We start from the raw sequence: 19,233 nt of genomic DNA on the forward strand, positions 1-19,233 counted from the left end.
CTGTTTCCAAACACAGGTGCAAGTTCAACTCTGCGTGGCTTCCCAGGGCCCCGCTCTTTCTCCCCGTGGGACGGGGATGAACAGCACACCCAGTCTGGGGACAGAGTACGCATGAGGGGTGTGTCGGGGCTCAGCAAACGGCAGCCCGCAGGAGTTCCCCTAAATGCCAGCTGCTAACCCTGACCGAACCCTGTGTCCGCAGTCGGAGAAGACCCTGGAAGGCCCGGCAGCCCTGGAGCCTGGTCCTCCTCCAGCACCGACACGCAGCTGGCTCTGGAGAAGCCCTCCACGAAGCGTGTCCGGTGGGAGAAGGAACGGCCCCTCTGAGCGGCCCTGCCCGTGCCGTGCCCAGCAGACTGTAACCCCGAAGGGGCTGTGCTCCTACTCAGACATGGTGGGACACGTGTTTTTGGACTGTGGGGTCTCAGACCTCCTCAGGAATTGCCAGGGAATCAGGACCCAGGACACCATGTGTCCCTTAAACTGCCTACCCTGGACCCCAGATGTGCTCCTAAAACACCAGGCCCACCCATCGGGCCTCGATGCCATTAGGATGTGGACCCGGACCCACCACTGAGGAGACCCCCGGTCACCTGACCTCCACGGCCAGCTTGGAGGCCACTTGTCCACGTGTCACAGTGTGGCTGATGGGAACCACAGAGAGCGTTGGTGGGGGGGAGGGGGTCTGTGAACAGAGACAGCGAGGCCAGCCAGCATGAGGGCACAAAACCACCAAATGTTTCACGCACGAGAATCTGCTCAGCCAGCTCCCCTGTGTGCCCGAGTGGGGTGAAGACCAAATTCTCGGCCATGCCTCCAACCTCCGCCTCACCCCTCCGCTCCTCCAGGGCCTGGTACCTGACCCTGTCCTCCCCACTTTGCACATGCTGTTCCCTCCCCCTGGGCTGCTCCCTCCCACCTCCCGCACCCCCCCATCAGAGCTCAGCCAGCATCACTGCTTCAGGGGAGCCTTCCCCAAGATCCCCGAAGCCCCCGAAGCCCCCCTCCCTTCCCGTCCTGCCTCCTCCGCCCCCCTGCCATCCCTCTTGGTGACTCAGCTTCTGGCTCCTCAGTGCCTTCACTATGTCATCAGCGTAACCCCTCCCACTGCACCCTCGGGCCGCACCCTGGACTTGATCTTCAGAAACCTGTTCTCGGGCAGCCCCAGTGGCTCTGCGGTTTAGCCCCTGCCTTCAGCCCAGGGCCTGATCCTGGAGACCCGGGATCGAGTCCCATGTCGGGCTCCCTGCATGGAGCCTGCTTCTGCCTGTCTCTCTCTCATGAATAAATAAAATCTTAAAAAAAAAAAAAAACCTGTTCTCTCTACTGAGACTGGAGACTGGGGCCTGGGATGCTGCTAGATTTCTCTAGGAGGACGGCTCCCTCCCTCGTCCTTCCCTAGGGGCCACCACACCCCTCCTCATAGTTGGAAACCTCCTGTCCCATTTCTCTGAGAAGAGCCTTGGAAGGGAAGAGTCCCCAGCTTCCCTATCTGCCACGTCCTCCCTCCTGGGCCCCCAACGTCCCTAACTACCAGCCACATCCCTCCTGGGCCCACAGTAAGGCATCGTCCTGCTGTCCCTATATCATCAGCCTTTTGCTTCCTTCTGGATCCCTCTCATTTGCCTCTAGCTCACTCCTGGCCTTCCCATCTGTGTAGTACCAGCCTCGACGCCACCTGCCCTACCGCCACGACCACCCCATTCCTCTGCTTCTGTCTACAGTCAGGTCCCCTCGAGAGAGGGGGCAGTGGCGGTGTTCCCGCTGCAGCCCAGCCCAACAAACGCCTTCATCCCCCATCCCGGCTGCTCGGCCACGGCCCCAGGCACAGGTCTGCTGTGAGTCACACCTGCCTCCGCCCTCACGCCTGACCTGGGGGCATCGGCTTCCTGGCTCTCAGACCCCAGCTCTAGTCCAACAGGATCTCCACACCACAGTGGTGCCCCATGAAGTTTGAGGGCCACCTCCCTGTTGCCAAATCTCAAGGGCACTCCTCCATGGCAGTGATGCTGACACCTCTGCACCAGCCGCACCTGTCCCCTCGAACGGCGCCCCCCGACCTCCAGGACTCTGTACCCTGCTGTCCTCCTGGATGGATCCCTCTCCTCCATCTGACCCTCAGTGCTGGGATTTGGCAACACTCAGTCTGGGGAAATGCTGTATCCACTTTGTCTACGTGCTGTAGGAAACCTCATCCTCTCCCTAAATACCTTTAGGTCAATGATCCCCAAGGATGTAGGAGCCACCTTGATGTCTCAGGTGAGCTTCAACGTGACACCTCCAACTGCCTTCTGGACAACTCGACTTAGATTTTCAGGCACGCCTCAAACGTAACACTTGTATCAGAACTCTTGCTTTTATCCGGGACGACTGGGTCTCCCCCGGCCCTGCCCCCAGCCCGGGCTGCCCGCCTCAGTAAGCACACCTCCATCAGCTCAGGTGTGACTGTTCTCCTGGATTCCTGACCTCCTCGCCTGCCACATCCAAGCCGGTGATACTGGTGTCCGACCCAGGTCCAAGGCCACCTCTTTGCAGCATGCACAGGACCACAGCCATGACTTTCCCACTGGTCTGCTCACCTTTGATCAACCAGCCCAACCAACACTAATGTCTGCATCCACCAGAATTATCATCTCAAAATAAAGCTGAAGGCTCTGTTGCTTGTGGGTTTTGAGTGGCCCCAAAGGCTCTGGTAAGCATCCCATTCAGCTTCCCACCCTGTTCCTCTTGCTCTGCTCTCCTGATCCTTCCTGGAGGTATGGGCCTTGAGCACTCAAATCCGTAAGGCCACAGGGCATTTGCACCTACTGGCTGTCCCCCACTTGTGATAGGTCTAGTTTCCTCCCATCCCTCAGGTCCCAGATTAAACGGGCCTCCTCTTTGCAGCCTGGGATGAGCTGCCTTACCACATCCACCCCCGCCATCCTCCAGCATGGCCACCAGCCCTGTGCACACTGCCTGGCACACTCGGGCTGTCTTGTGTATATGAGCCAACGGGACAAGCAAATGAACAAGACACGCGTTCTCCGCGGCGCCCTGCTGCCCCCACATCCCCGCTCACCCTGCAGCAGCAAGCCCAGGTCATTCGTTTCAGGACTCACCTGGGTCTGCGGTCTCAGGGCCTTGTTGGACTCGCACCTTTAACCTCCCTCCTTCCCTCTCCCACTCCCATTTCAGAGGAGACCAACAAAGGGCCAACCTGGAGAGATCTGGTCTCATCCTCGTCACACACAGGAGTAAACCGAGGCCCTTCGGAGCGCCCCGCCAGCCGCTGCGCACCCCGCCCTCCCACCCCGCCCAGCTCACCTGCTTGTGAGGGTACACGTTGATGTGGCACTTAATGCACTCCTGCCCCATGTTGGCCCAAGAGTTCCCGCTCATCCATTTTCTCTTGCACTTGGGACACTTGTACTCGCCGAAACAGCGCTTTTTGCCCTGGTACGGGGTCAGACCCTCGCCTTTGGGGCGTGCCTAGAGGACAGGAAGCAAAACACAGGGCATTGGGGTCTACCAGGCCAAAACGATGCCCGTACGGGATCCCCCCAGTCCTCCCATCGGCCTCCACATCCCACGTGCAGGTGCCGTCCATCCCCACCCAGGGAACACCAGGGCCCCCACCCCGAGCACGCACAGGAATCCAGAGCCTGGGAGACCCACACAGGGAGACAGAGAAGAGGGGAGGTGGTGGATGACACACCTCTTTTCTAGGTTTCAGGGAGCAAAGTACGGGACGGTGGCCAGGAATTACTTCTCTGGCTCACGTCATAAAAAGGCAGCTAGGGGTCGCATGCACCTGCATACAGGTGCACTTTGGCCCACACGGTGGTGTGGCTTCCAGGGTCGTTGGCGAGGCAGCACGGCCACAAGTAGGCCACCCGCTGTGCAGCAGCGAAGAGGCGTCTCCTGGCCCCTGGCTCCCAGCCTGGAGGCCGTGCTCCTGTCCTTTACGCCCCACCCCGGGGCGGGCTCTGCACTAACAAACACACGGGTGCACACGCATCCCTGTCCCTCGTGGAGGGGCGCATCACACACTCAGGTCTATGCCTTCCCCGTTTTACTCAACCGTCGATCTCAGGCATGTTACTATTATAAGAGACGTGATGGTACATCTTGCCCCACATCACGACACACAGACCCACAGCATTTGCCAGGTGCCACCACGGAGCCTCTGGGTTGTTCCACCCTTCGGCTGCTATTACAGATGATCCTACAACGAAAACGAATGATTGTGTGTGTGTGTGTGTGTGTGTATGTGTGTGTGAGACATCTTGCACATTTGAGCGGACACGGGTGGGATAAATTCTCAGAAGCAAAACTGCAGAGCCAATGGGTACGTGCACTTTTAATTTTTAAAGGTCACGACAAGTTGGCACTGGCCCCCGCGCCACCAGGCCGCAGGGGTACCGACTTCCTGTCCCGTCTCCTCTCCAGAAGTTTCCACCGTCGCCAATCTGACAGGGAGAAAATCTTCTCCCAGTGCCTTGGACCTGGACGTCTTTCATTACAAACAACAGAGAATTGCACATGCATTTGAGAACCGTCGCGTTTCCTTTGCTAAGTGTTGCTGTGTGTCCTCTGCAATCTTTTTTCCCTGCTGGGGTTTGTTATTTTTCTTGTTGATTTGCCACTGCGCTTTATCTATTAAAGAGACTAGTTCTCTCCTGCTTGGTGTCTTCTGTTTTTGTTTTAAACAGTTTAGTGAGATACGGACTCTCACACTCCCCACATTTCAACCAGATAAGGTTTACGGTGGGTTTTAATATACCCACAGAGCTTTACAACCGTCACTACAAGCTAATTTTAGAACATTTTGTCCCTCCCCCGAAAGAACCCTGTATCTGTTAACAGTCCCTGGACAGACTACCTCCACCTTCTTACCCTACTGCAGATTTCCCCGTTCTAAGCAGTCCTTTAAGAGAAATCGAAAAAACAAAAAACAAACAAACAAAAAAAAAACGAAAAAAAAAAAAAACGAAAAAAACAAAAACAAAAAAAAAAAGAGAGAGAAATCGTACAGGGGATCCCTGGGTGGCTCAGCAGTTTAGCGTCTCTTTGGAGTCCTGGGATCGAGTCCCACGTCAGGCTCCCTGCATGGAGCCTGCTTCTCCCTCTGCCTGTGTCTCTGCCTCTCTCTCTATGTCTATCATAAATAAATCTTAAAAAAAAAAAAAAAGAAATCATACAGTAATTGTCCTCCTGTGCCTGGCTTCTTTCACTCAGCGTAGTGCTTTTAACGTCCATCCAGGTGGGAGCACCTATCAGTACTTTATTCCCTTTTGTCGCCAAATAATATCCCATGGTAGGGATTCGCCATGCTTTATTTTCTCATTCATCAGACGACAGGCATTTGGGTGGTTTCTGATTTTTGGCCGTTATGGATAATACGCTGCTACGAACACGCCTGCACAAGCTGCAGGGTGTTTTGTAAAATCGGATTCATTACCCCGGTATTTGAAAACGGAAGATTTCACAAAGAAATATGACCACCTTGGTCCAGAAATCTTGGCGGTGACCATCAGCTGAAGCTCGGGAGCGTCATCTCGATGCTGACCAGCTGCTCCCTGCATTTACGTCACCTACTTGGTGCTTGCAGACTTTGGGCCCGAGACAGGCTCACACGCAGGTTCCACGCCGGACTATTCCAAGTGTGGGTTCTAGACGGGCGTCGGCGGCATCCCCTGGGAGCTTGCGAGAAAGGCAGACTCTTGGGCTCCACCTTAGAGCTACCGAATCACGATCTGCATCTTGACGAGCCCCAGGGCATCCATGAGCCATTACGTCCAGTTTAAGAAGCTCTGGGCTCCGGGGTGACCTGTTTCCACAGTAATGTTTCTCTGGATAATCGCCCATTTAGCAAGTAGTGCATGAAGGTTAAGCGCACAGACTCTAGGTCCAAATCCTAGCTTCGTGATCTTGGGCAAGTGACTTCCCAAGGATAGGGACGGGGACTACCATATAAGGCTGTTCTGAGGATTAACCGAGCTGACACGTGGGAAACGCTTAGAACAGTGCCCGATACATGAAAGTAAACGAGCAGTGTTAGTTATTACCATGACTTACTAACGCAGAGCAACAGCAGCATATAAAATGATAACTGCTTCCTTTGCGAACCGTGTCTTGGTCCCAGGGGCCGGTACCACCACTTGGTGACGGCCTGCTGGAATTTCAAGGCAAAACACCGAAAGGGGACATATGCGCTGAGCATGTAAATCTAATTTAGAAAGTGACAACAATATTGCCCCGGCCTCTTGGGCCTGCTGCCTAATGTCTTTTGGATCCTTACTGGCCTCCCTGGCAGCCGTGATATGGCGGGGAGGAGGTTCAGTCCGAACTCTGAGGCAGGGCTGGCTCTCGGCACTGGCAGGTCTGCGGGGGAGGCTGGGTGTGCCAAGGGGAGCACTCGGGGTGCGGTCAGCGTCCAGGCTCCAAATTGCAGTGGGGGGGCTGTCTCATGCCTCCGAAGGCAATTCGAGCTCTGCTGGTTGCAAGTTAGCGGGTGTGCAGCGCGCCCTCTGACCCCTCCTGGCACCTTCTGTCCTACCTGGGGCCTGGAACGCACCCCTTCTCAGCAACCTTAGCTTCTGTGGCCTCCCCTCCTCAGCGATCCTGAAAGAAGTACTTTGGAAACTCTCTCCCCTGTGTCTCCATGAGTAAAGCCACCTACGTTTAAAAGGGGAATGACAGGTAGGCATGGGGTGCCTCCGCCATGGCAGGGCTTGACTCCTTGACTGAAGGGGGGACACGTAGGGGCCATCGCCAGCCAGGCCCACGCTGCGATCTGGTTCCACAGGCCTCTTGGTTCACAAAGGACAGGCCCTGCAGCCCGTGCAAAGGGCAGGCGGCACTCAGCAGAGTCAAGGGTGGGGACTGGGCCGGGGCTGACGGTTTGGTTCCCAAAGAAGCTCCGCTTCAGAAATGGAAAGGAAACTCACAGGGGAACAGATGACACCGAGCGTGCACCAAGGACAGAAGCAGGCCGATGACCGATGACCGGAGGGAGTGGGGGAGGGTCGGGAAGCGCCACCACGCCGTGTAATTGGAAAACCAGCCATTCTGGAGGTGTCCGTCAGGGAGTGTGAACGGCAGGGCAGGCCCAGGGACAGGGGCTCCTGCCTTCTGTGGGACCACATGTCCTCAGCACCCTGGGAGGGCCTCGCTCGGACACCCCGCTGCACGGGACGCGGCTCATACCACGGGGCTCACAGCCAGATGCCGGTGATGGCCTTCCGCCTCTGCCTGGACTATCGGGGTCCCCTCTGTAAGCCACCCAACCTCTCTGGGCCTTGGTTTCCTCATCAGGAAGCCTCGCGTGGCGGTAAGGGCCGGCTTCCCGGGGCTGCTGGAAGGATGGGATGCATTCACACACACGATGGCGTCAGCGTGGTGCCTGGACAAGTGCTCACCGACCACCAGCCAACTTCCGTAGGATTCTCTGCCGGAGCTGGGAGCGGCTGCATTCGGGGTGAGGCAGAGGCTGGGGCTGAGACCAGGCCAATCACAGGAGGAAAGCTCCGCAGCATAGAGTGGGCCCGCTCTCCCCGGTTGGCAGGGGAGGTGGCAAGCCACAAAGGGACTGCGTTAGGTGTTTTCACCTTCTGGAATTTTCAGAGAGAAACCAAGAAAGATAGAGGACGGCCAAGGGAGCTCTGCAGGTGCTGCTGGGAAGAACAAAGGGCAGGCCAAAGAGGGCAGGACGCTTATGAGGCGCCACCTGTGCGCAGGGCTCCACAGTCTGTCGGGCTGCTACTCAACGCTTCCCATAACCCCTGGGGCAAGGAATATCCTCAGCCACCTAACAGATGGTCAAATGGAGGTACGGAGAAGGGGCCGCACTTGCCAAAGAGCTTCCAGCGTGCGAGGAGCAGGACTAGGCCCGGCGGGCTTTTCCGCAAGGCTCCGCTTGGCTTGCCTTTGCTGTCCCTCACCCCTAAGTATGTGCCCACCACGAAGCTGAGGCCTGGGCTCAGGAGGAGAAAGCCCCCAGTCCCTCTGCTCAGCCCAGCCGGTGGCTCTGCCCTCCTTGGGGCAGAAGGGAGACAGGGAGGGCAGGGCGGGGGTGAAGAGGCAGTGGGTGCAGAGGGAAAGGCAGCAGGCAGCTCTCGGCTCAGCAGCGAGGAGGCGCTTCCTGGAAGGACTTTATTCCAACACTGTTTATGCTTACAGAGTAGGGCAGGGCCAAAGGGAGGAGGAATTTCTGATGGAACAAAGGCTTCTCTACCCCCCACACTTTCCCTCTGCCTCCTCCCAGAAAGGCCGGCCTCTTCTCATAAACTCCAACATGAAACAGACGCTGACTGCCGACGGCTCTAGGGGCCGCCACCCGCCCTGGCTGGGAAGGATGCCAGGCCTGACCTGCTCTCTTGACCCGGGCCCCTGCCACGTACCCCTCTGGGGAATCGCATCAGCCAGCAGCCCGGGCTACGCTCACTGGTGCTCGGACACCACCCCTCCTCGCACACACAGGCCCTCTGGGGGCCGGAGAGGCAAGGCGACTTCCCCGAGGACACACAGCAGACCAGGGACTGAGGTGGGAGGCGGGGTTGGAGCCTCTGACCTCCAGGCGGTGGCTAGGACCCCTGCGGAGGGCAGCCTGGGAAGTGGGCAGCAGTGGCTGCAGCGGAGGTGGAAGGGGGACCCGGGACAAGGAGCAGCGAGAGCAAAGCTGGGTGGGCTGTGGGAGGAGCCATCCAGGCAAGCCGGCCTTTGGGGAAGAGATGTGGACGATGCTGACACTATCTGGGCGCTTCCTCAGAACAGCTCTGTGTGGTTTTTTTTCCCCAACAGCTCATGAGATTTCTTACGATGGATGGTAAGGTGGTGAGCTCCCTGTCCCTGGGGGCATGCAAGCAGGGGGCCGGGTAAACAACTATCAGGGAGGCTGCCGAGGGGACCTTTCTTGGCCAGGCAGTTGGACCAGGTTACCTTGGGGCACTTCCACCTGTGTAGCGCCCCAACCCTTCTTGCTGGTGAAGACCGACCAGCAGGTGCGGAGGGGGCACCTCTCAGACACTGGCTGGGAGTGGGGCCCAACAGGTGTACTTCCTACTGGATTCTGACAGCACAACTGGCAACAAGCCTTCAAACTTTTAGAAATGTCCATTCCCCCAGCAAATCCATTTCCGGGCAACCGTCCTAAGGAAATGACCAGAGACGTGGACCCAGGAGGGTGTTCCAGAATGTTCATCCCAGGGCAGTTTACGACGTGCAGAACTCGAATGGGCTAAATGTTCAACTCCGATGCTCTGGTTCCCTCTGTGACTCTACAGCCCTCGGATGATCGACAGCAAAACACTGAAATACTTATGAGAAGGGTTTTTTTTTTTTAAGAGTTTCGGAAAATGTTTATAAAGAAAGCCGGACCAGTGACCGGATATAGACTGCTCCCCAGAGCGAAACTGTGAAAAGGAAAAGTGGGCACGCAAAGGACTCACAGGAAAACAGAAGTGTCGGGAGGTTGCCTCCAGCAGACAGGATTCTCTATTCTTTTTTTTCTTATTAAGATTTTATTTATTTATTCATGAGAGACACAGAGAGAGAGAGAGAGAGAGAGAGAGAGAGACACACACACAGAGGCTCCATGCGGGGAGCCTGATGCAGGACTCGATCCCGGGACCCCAGGGTCACGCCCTGGGCCGAAGCAGATGCTCAACTGCTGAGCCCCCCGGGGCCCCCCCAATTCTCTATTCTAATTACTGAGATGTCCTCAGGGAGTAGGGGGGACTCTGACGGGACTCCCTGGCCTGCCAGCCGCTCCTGCCCACGAGGGGGCGCCCTATGCTCTCCCAAGGTGATGGCAACCCCGTGGCGATGGCAGCTCCGCGCCTCCGGCCCCCTCCAGGTGCGGCCCTGGGGCCTGCGTGCTGGACACTGGCCGACCCTGGTTCTGCGGGCCTGTGTCCTAGAGCTGCCCTGCCCCAGCCACGGGGCCGACTCCCCACCTCCTCCATCCCATCCGCTCCCTCCACTTTTGAGGTCAGCTGGGCAATACCCACACCTGTCACATGACATAGAGCCCGGCTGGTCACTCGGCCAGTCTCCCTGGAGTCCCACCCAGAGCGAGTAAGCCCAGACGGCGAAGCTTGCTCTCGTCTTCACCCCCTTGAGATTGAGGCCCTTTTGCAGGGCGGGGACATCGTTGCCTTTGGTGGCTGGCAGTGGCGGGTCCCGGGGACCCTGCCTGGGAGAGGGCAGCGGGGTGGGCCTGCTGAGGCTGTGCCCCCTGCACGTCGGGACTCCAGCGCCAGGCTCTGCCCCAGGAGGCACAGCCTCCACTCGCTCTCTGGGGATGGGGCTCCGGCTGCGCCCCGGCCGCAGGCCTCGCTCCCGCCCTGGCCGTACCACCCCTGCCCGCCTGAGAGAGCAGCCTGTGGCCAGCCAAGCTCTGCGTGCGACAGAGTAACCGCCCCGCTCCGGGCTCCCACCAGCATCCTGTGAGCCAAGCCTAATCTGTCCCCGGTCTCAGCCTCGAACACTGAGGCATGAAGAGGTTACGACGACTTGCCCAAGGCCACACTGCCAGCACGTCGGAGAGTCTGCACCTGAACCCAAGCCGTCGGACTCAAGCCCACTCTCTCCGTGCCCAGCCACCTGCCGGGATTGCACAGAGATACGGAACCCGCCCCGCCGGGACAGGGAGAAACGGGACTCGGCTGCTACTGTCACGGGTCCTGGCCTGCTGGTTGGCCTGCGGCAGGGGGCATCCTTTCCCCTCTCTGGGCCTCAGGTTCCGCATCTCCAGAATGAGGGTGGCACCAACTGCTGGGCGGGGTCGCTTTCCTCCCCGAGGTCTGTAAGTCAATGTGTGCCTGGCAGCCTCACACACGCCCCGCTCTGTGCGGCGCAGCACTAGGCCGGCCCACGGTGTGTCCAGCTGAGAGGCGAGGGCCGTAGCCAGGAGGAGCAGGGGGAGGAAATAAGGAACAGATGGGCTCCTTGCGGCTCCCTGTCCCACCCTGTCTGCGTGCTCTCCTGCGGCCGGGTGCCCGAGGTGCTCCTGGCCCAGAGTCGAGAGAGGAAGAGCCCTGGGTGGGTCTCAGGGGTGCAAGACACGTTTCCACGCGGAGGCAGGGGTGGCCGCGTCATAGTCCCAGGGCCCTTTGTGCAGCTTTGCTGGCCCTTCCTGGAGACCTCAAGAGGGTTCTAGGGACTCTTTCTGGATGCTGGGGGTCCTCCCCAGAAGAGGCACTGCCCCTCTTCTGGATCCTCATCTCTCCAGCCCCCCTTCCTCAGGCTGCTGTCCCCAGCCTGGGCGATGTGGGCTGAATAGGGGCTGAATAGGGGCTGAATAGGGCCCGCGGCCCGCGTTTGGGCCCTGGTTCTCCCAAGCTCATCACCACTTTCCTCACCTGCGGGTCAGGAGGTTGTCCTGGAGGAGCACAGACACCGACGTTTCATGAGCATCTACTCCGTGCCAGCCGCTTCCCAACCACAGCGTCTCCATTTGACGGAAGAGCAAACGGTGGCCCAGAGAAGGCAAGCAACCGGGGCCGGGCCCCACAGCCAAGGAGTCGAGGCTGGAACCCGGTGTGCTAGCCCCGAAGCAACACGCCCTCGTCATGCACTGCCTCCCCATGATGTGGCTGTGAGAAAACTAGAGCACAAGCCTGTTCCTCAGAACACGACCCCACATCTGACTCCAAGCCCTGGCACCTCCTCAATTACTCACTCATTCAACTACGGGTTATTGAGCATCTACTCTGCACCGGGCCCTGTGGAACATTCCAGAGAGACGGATGAGGAACGTTCTCACGGTGGAGCCTTCCAGAGGGGTCAGCCCCGTGACCCTTCCTTCTCCGACCGCGGCCCGCACCTGGTCACGGACGTCGTCAACCACACACTCCCAGGCTCCGGCCCGAGTGGGACGCACACCTGTAGAAACACTCTGCATCCTCAGGCAGAGGCAACGCTTCTCCCTCCCAGGTGACAGGCACGGAGCCAGGGTGTGACACTCGGGATTGCCTCTAATCGATGCAACAGCCGCACAAAATCAGCACTCTTCACCCTAATGACGGACACAGGAGTCGAGGCCCGGGAGGGGGCAGGACTTCGCCCCGGAGGCAGTGGGCCCAGACTCTGAGACCCACACTTCTCCGAAGACCCCCGCACTCACGTGTCCACACACAGGGCCCGTGGAGGCAGGCAGGAGGGCCGCCCCAGCCTCGGCAGCCGGGGCCAGGCAGCTGCAGGCCGCACGGAGGCCCCAGAGGAAGCAGGATCAGAGGGACAGGTGGGCTGGGCCGTGCGGCCCGCAGGCTGCCGGGAGGGAGGAAGGACGCCGGAGAGGCCACTCTGGGCTTCCTCTGGAGCCTCAAGGGCCCCCTTGTCTGCGCACGGGCGTCCCGGCCCCCTCCCCGCCTCTGGGTTCCTGCCACAGCCCAGCAGGGGCCCAGAAAGCCATGCCTCCTGTCACCCCTCCCGCCCCGTTCCCAGCCCCGAGCTGCCGCCGCAAAAATGCCATCCCGATTCCGATTCCACAACACTAGGGTTTGTCAAAGTGCCGAGGAACAATGGAAGCTTTCACAGTGCCAGGAAAAGGTCTCAGGAAAAGCCTGGGGAGGGGGCACGGGCGGGGGTGGAGAGAGGAGGGACGGGCCACGGAGAGGAGAGGGGAAGGCAGGCGCGGGGGGCGCAGAGAGAGGCAGGGCGAGGGAGGCAGAGGCGTCGGGAATAGGGACGGGGCGGGGCGGGGGGGGGGGAGCCAAGGGTCTGGAGGAGAGGACCGGGCAGTGACAGTGACAGGACGAGGCCACTCCAAGGGAGAGTGGAGCCCGAGGCCCCCTGCGCCCCCCACGCTCCAGCTCCCAGCCCCGCAGGCGCAGAAACCCGGAGCCCCGAGCCCCACCCCGAGGCGGGGCAGCGTGAAGCACTTTGGGGCTAAACTTTTTGGAAAGCAAAGGCTTTTTAATCACATGAACAACCACTCCCTGGGTTATCTGCTTCCTGCCCCTGGCGTCCCTCCACCAGCAAACCCGCAATCGGAGCTCGGGGGCGGGGAGGGGAAGAGGGGCCGGTCCGGAGGGTGAAAAACATCCGAATCAGAGCGACTGCAAAAGGTCTGGATTTTCCTCCCGTCGTGTGACTGCGGAGAGAACCGCGGCCCAGCCCGCGGCCGCCGGAGGAGATGGATGGAAGATTCGCGGCCGCCCCGCGGGCTGCCCGTAGCTATGGGGTCAGGGTGCGTCCGGGGCTCCTCGCCAGCCCTGTATGGGTGGCCCGGCTGCCCGCGAGCCCCTTCTTCTGACTGCGCCCCCTCTCCCGCAGCAGCCACAGCCTGGGTTCAGCTGGGCCGTCTCCCCCTGGGGAGCTTCGACACCCCCCCACCCCCCTGCAGGACTGATGCAAAAACACCTAAGGCTTTCGGGGCCCCTTCCCCCCCGCCCTGGGGCCCTGAGGATCTCCTAACCATAGTGGCAGCTACTCCCTCCTACAAGACCTGCGCTCAACGTCCACAAAATCATTTTCTGCAAATGCTGTGTCTTCCTCCTCACCCCCCACGCCCGCCCCAGGGCTTTGCTCACGCTGTTCCCGATGCCCCAAAGCCCCAAAGGTTTGTCTACCTGCTGCGTGCCCCCATATCCCTTGCGGCCAGGCTCCGAGGCCACGCCCTCTGGCCTCCTTGATCCCGATCCCGATCCCGGGCAGGTCACTGCCTTCCTGGAGGTGCTCATCCCGGCTTCTGAGCCCGCAGGCTCCTGCCCTAGCCGAGGGCCCTCCCACTGCCTCCCCCAGAGAAGGCTCCGGCTCCCTACACTCCCAGGGGCCCTTGTGGTCGGCCCCACTCGCTTGGCTGCGGGTCATGTCCCGCCCTGACCCTGCCTCCAGCATGCCAGGGATTGTCCAGCAGGCCAGAGATCTCGTCCCGAATTTAACCATTCCCGCTCGTCTGTAAGTGGGCCGTGGACAGCGGAGCCCTTCGTATCCCCCGCTCCCCGCCCCCCCGGGGCACCCTGGGTGGGGCCCAGAGCACACGAGCCGCTGACGGGGACACTGGCAGGCGCAGGGCCCATGACGGGTGAAGTGTGCGGGCCCGGGCTAAGGACACACTGGGCCCTTCCCCTCGCAGGACGCCCCGCCTGGGCCGCCCTGACCACTCTGGAGGGCCACCTCAGGCCGGCAGCAGCACTCCCTCAGGCTGGTCCCCGGCTCCGCATCTGAGGCCGTCCCATGCCAGCCCAGGGCAGATGTGGCCGGCCCAGCCCCACCTGCTGGAGGAAGGCTCTGCGCTAAGCCCAGGGGCGCTGCTGGGGGACGGGAAGGTGGTAGGATGCCAGGGGCCGGTCTTCACCTGGGATGAGGCTTTGGTACGAGGTCCACAGCCCTGGGAGGAGGGGACAGGGGAACTCAGCTCAAAATAGCGATGGGGGAAGGGTGTGGAGGGTGGCCGAGAGCCAGAAAAGAAATCTGATCTGCCGTGGCCGGTGAAACGCTGAAGTCAGCAGTTTGGGGCCACTGTGGCAGGAGCCAGGGCTGGGGCTCCCACGGCTGCCTGGAGGGAGGCTGCGGGGCCCACCTCCAGCCTCGGCTGGGTCCTCACACCATCCCTCCTCTCTCTGGGCCTCCATCTCCTCATCTGGCCACTGAGGGGTAGAAAGAGAAGCAAACCGCCCACCCCTGAGAACACCCAGCAGGTGGGTGCTGGAGCTTGAGCTGCTCGGGACACCGCGGCCACCGCAGACCGGAGAGGCGCGTGCCGAGCGTCCACCACATGCCGGCGCCCACCACGCACCCGACCCGCGGTCGCTTCATCGTGGCCCCGTTTCTCGATGAGGAAACGGACGCCCAGGGAGGCTTGGTCACCTGTCCAGGGCCACCCAGCAAGTAAAAGCCAGGCTTTGAACTCCAGGCTCGTTGGCCGTTGTCCAACTTCCTCACTGCCAAGTGAGGCCCCGAAGGCCATGGACCGCATTCACGGCCACCTGTGCAGCCGCGACGGGCACAGCAGAGGTTAAGAGGCTCCTGTGGGCCTGCCCAGGTATCTCCCAGCTTTTCCCTGGTTCCACGGCGTCAGAAGGTGTCGGAAAGCAGAGAGAATGGGCTGCGGGCAGGAGGGTGGGTGTGCACGTGGGCACGAGTGTACGTGTGTGCGCAGGCATGCGTACCTGTGCCTCTAATGGGCGCTGCAAGGCACAAGCCTACCTGCGCTCTTCCCCTTCAGGGAGGAGGCCTAGCAGAGGAAGAGCCGCTCTTATGTTACTTCCCCCAAGGTTCACAGGGAGGCAGCAAGCCCCCATTTCTCACCCCCCGTAGCCCAGACTGCGGCGGACTCTGCTTCCTCACCCAGGGCTGCAGAAAGTCTGCAAAACCATCCCTTCCCCACGGTCCCCGGAGGCAAGAGTGCTCAGCGCAGCGTGGCTCTGGAGGAGCTCTGCTTTATGCCCCCACATGCTCCCTTCCCCTCCCGGGGCCCCAGGTCCCAGCTGTAACACCCTCACAGCTCCCGCCTACGGGCAGCGTCACCTCCACCAGCCATCCCATCTTCGCTCTGCCCCCTCCAGTGAGGAATCCAAGGCACAGAGAGACAGGGAGGTTTGCCCGAGGTCACACAGCCAGGAGGCAGCAGATCCACACCCAGGCCTGGCTGACTCCCACAGCACCACACGCCTCCCAGAGATGGCCTCCACTCTGATTTTAGTGGGGTAGACCTTGGGGGTGTCCTTGCCCCTGTCCATGGGCAGCTCCACAAGACGACAGCCCTTCCGGTGCCCTGAGAAGGGAGGAAGGAGCACGTGTACCGTTCCTGAAGGCGGCGTGGGGGGCCGACTGTGGTTCATTCTCACATCGCCATCGTGCACACCAGTCTTCCCACCTGGAACACCTCGTCTCCCAACCCGATCCAGTGCAAGCTTCCCCCTGGACCCCTTCCTTGCCCATCCTGCCTGCAAGGACCCTTCTGATCGCTGCACCCCGGGGGGCTCATCTCGTCGCTCTGGGCCACAGCTCCCCCCCAGGCAGCACCAGGGCCCCACAACCTGTGCACGGGCCCCTCTGCTGGGGTTCTGAGCCAGATCCTTCAAAGTGCTGACGTGGTGGCATGAGCCAGACAGAGGGACTTGCCCTCGAGGATTGTCTCTGCCAGAAGAGTGGGAACCAGGCTGACCGGCGCTGACTGTCCCATTTGACCAGCACAGGGGCAGGTGTATCGATCCATTTTCCTTACCAGGGAACTAAGGCTCATTTCCAGAGCCACACAGCTGAGAAGTCTGCATTTCATTCCCCCGACTCTGGGTGCCCGAGCTCGTAATTCTAGAGCACAGGTTGTCTCTGAGGCTCGAGTCTGCTTCAGAACCATCTGGGTGGCGGCAGGTGAGGGGGGAGGCAGGTTCACTATAACATAGGCTGCTGCTCCCATCCCTAGACCTTTGGAATCAATAGGTCTGGGCCTGAGAATCCACATCCCTAACAAGTTCCTCATGGCGCTGATGCTGTCAGTCGCAGGACCCACTTTGGGAACCACTGCTCTAGATGACACTGATAACAGTGTTAGAGCAGGGAGCGGCCGTCAGATGCTGTCTTCTCTACCCTGTCCCCCTCCCCACGTGCCCATTCTATAGCTCTGGAAACTGAGGCACACGGAAGACCAGCCCAAGCCATACGGGAAGTCAGGGTCCGGACCGGGAATGGAGCTGGCTGACGGCAGGACGGGGACACTGCCCGGCTGGAGCGGGACAAGAGCCTGCGGTGGGAGGCAGGGCCATCTCTCTGGAAGCAGGACCGGCGGTGGTGGAGGTGGCGGCAGGGTGCTGGGGGAGGGCTGGCCTGGCTCTCCTGGCTCAGCCCCAAACCTGTGACTCCTCGGCATCTGGAAACTATCACCGGGAACAATGAAGGGAGCAGGGGGCCTGGCTGCGTGGGGCTCTGGCCCTGCCTGTTCAGGAGAGCAGAGGAACTCAGGACCTCCAGGCTCCTCCGGCCCCTACCGCCACCACCGCTGTTTGCCTTGGCACTGCCACACAGCTCCCAGGGGCCCGGCCATTGGGAGAGGTCGGTCCCTGAGCCACAGAGGTGGGGGTTGGCGGCCAGGCTGCGTGCCCACAGGTCAGGAGATTCTGATTCAGCTCCCTGCCCGGGTTGCAAGACTCCCCTGCGAGCTCACTGCGGTGGCTCTCTGGGCCTCAGTTTCCCCACAGGAAGCTCAGGTACTACCTCGACTCGGCTGGGTGCTTATCACGTCCTGGCACGATGTACGTGACCAGTTTGGGGGCTGGGGGGTCCCCGGGGGTCCCACTTGTCCTCTGCGGGCCAGGGGGTGGCCAGACAACCAGCCTTGGAGTGGGGGAGGGATTGAGGACGGTCACTGTGTGCATCTACCCCTCCCGCCACAGGGTCTTCCGCTCACGCCCCCAACACTTCACGTACTGAGTGCCAAGTACCCACGAGGTGCTGGAGCAGGGTGGCTTACGAGACGCCCAGAACCCCGGCCCCCTGGAGCCTACGGTCAGGTGGGAAGGGAAAAAACAAGCATCTCATTCAAATAGTTGTATTTCTGAGACAATGAGGTGCCACCCTGGCCCGGCGGGGTCTCCTCTTCACGGTGGGGGGCCACACCCGGGGCCTGTCCCAGCTTTGAAGCCTCACCACGGAAGCCTTCACCCCATCCCAGCACGTCGCCACCAGCGTGCCCTGTGACCTGCGACCAGCCCCCTCCCTGCCCAGGCCGCCGTCTCCCTGTGTCAGTGAGAGGAGGGAACAGAGCCCGGAAGGCCAGGCCTGCTCGCAGAGGAGGACTCTCCAGGCGAGGACCGTGTGCTTGGGGCGGGGGGGGGGAGGGGTGCCCGCCTCACTGTGCCCATGGGCTGGGGCTGACGGTACATATGACCCGTGCTGGCATTCCTGGCCTCGTCCCCTGAGGTGCAGCTGCTCTGCAGGCGGGCCGCACAGGCTGGAGAAGCAGCCAGGGTTCGAGGCCCGGCATGGGCTCCGGCTTGCCGTGAGGCAGACACCATCCTTCCCTCCACCTCTGGGCCCATAACAGAGCTAGTCTTGCCCTGCCTGCGCCGCACGGCTGTCAGGCCTTCACAACACGACGCTGGGTGCAGGAGCTCTTTAGAACTACGACGCCTCCTCCAGGAAGCCTTCCCCACCAGCCCTCCCTGTGCAGGTACCGCCTTGCCGACTGCGGGCCACGGCGCTTTGTGCATCTCCCCAGGTGGCACACAGGGTGCCCCCCTCGGCTCATGCATCTGTTGCCTCGTCTTCGCCCCCCCCCCCACCCACCCACCCAGGGGGAGAGACCGTGTAGATTCTTCTCCGATCCCGGGGCCCAGCACGGGTCTGGCACAGCGGAGGGAGCCTCTGGGGAGGAGGGGAAGGACAAAGTGACCATTTTGGACCTGACTACCAGCCTGAAAAAAGTAGCTAGAGGAAAAAAGTCAGAGGGGGCTGGGGAGGCCGGGGCCGGGAGGGGGCGCGGGCAGCAGCCTGGCGACTTCCTGGACGCGCCTGCCGGCTGATGCTCCTGGTCCTCAGTGTGGCTATTGTCTCCGCCGGGCCAGAGACTGAGCTCAATAGGGGCTCTGTCCCTCCTAGGGCAGGCCGGCCCGCTCGGTGGCATCCCACCCGGGCAGCTGGGAGGCGAGGGCCGACACTTCCTGTCCCCACTGCGAGTGTTCGGAGGGGCAGGGGGAGGGGAGGGGGCTCCCGAGACAAGCGCCCATCTATGTCCCCCAGAGGAAGGCTGCCCAGCTGGGGGGGAGGTGAGAGCAGGGAGAGCAGCGCGGGGGGCTTGCTCACCCCGTGCCTCAGCCCTCTCCTCCCCAGCAGCCCGCCCTGTGAGCTGGGGCCGCCAGGAGGGCCGCTCTGGCCTTCCGGCTCTTCCTCCAACAGGCCCAGCACCTCAGGGCCGCGTTCCTACTGTTCCCTCCGCCAGGACCGCCCTTCCCGCAGACCTCTCCCATCGCCGGCTCCTTGCTCCCTCTGTCCCCAGGAGCTGTCCCCGGAAACCCCAGCTGAGGCCAACCTGCCCCCGGAGCACCTGCGCTTGTATCTACCTCTTTACTGCCTGTCACGCCACAGAGGTGTGAGCTGCACTCCCCTCGTGTCCTTTCGCTCCCCATGGGAGGTCCCTAGGCCCGGGAACCGTGCCTGGCGCACACCAGACGCTCAAGAAACACCTGCCAAATTACCTGGGAAGAGTCACACCCTCGAACGGTGATCTGCACACTGAGAGATGTGCTCTGGACGGCAGAGCCTGTGTTTCAAGAGCACAGGACCAGGAGGCTGGGGAGGAGGCCACGG

At 61.1% G+C, this 19,233-nt stretch overlaps 1 protein-coding gene across 1 annotated transcript in view; it reads right to left on the bottom strand.

The window, feature by feature from the left end:
• ZCCHC24 (zinc finger CCHC-type containing 24) overlaps positions 1 to 19,233 on the bottom strand; it is a 57,755-nt gene that overhangs the window by 4,830 nt on the left and 33,692 nt on the right. The window contains exon 3 of the mRNA XM_072823775.1: positions 3,307 to 3,471. Coding sequence (XP_072679876.1) covers positions 3,307 to 3,471 — 165 coding nt within the window. The remainder of the gene's footprint in view (positions 1 to 3,306; positions 3,472 to 19,233) is intronic.

Source organism: Canis lupus, chromosome 4 (genome assembly GCF_048164855.1).
Source record: "Canis lupus baileyi chromosome 4, mCanLup2.hap1, whole genome shotgun sequence".
Classification (NCBI taxonomy): Eukaryota; Metazoa; Chordata; class Mammalia; order Carnivora; family Canidae; genus Canis; species Canis lupus.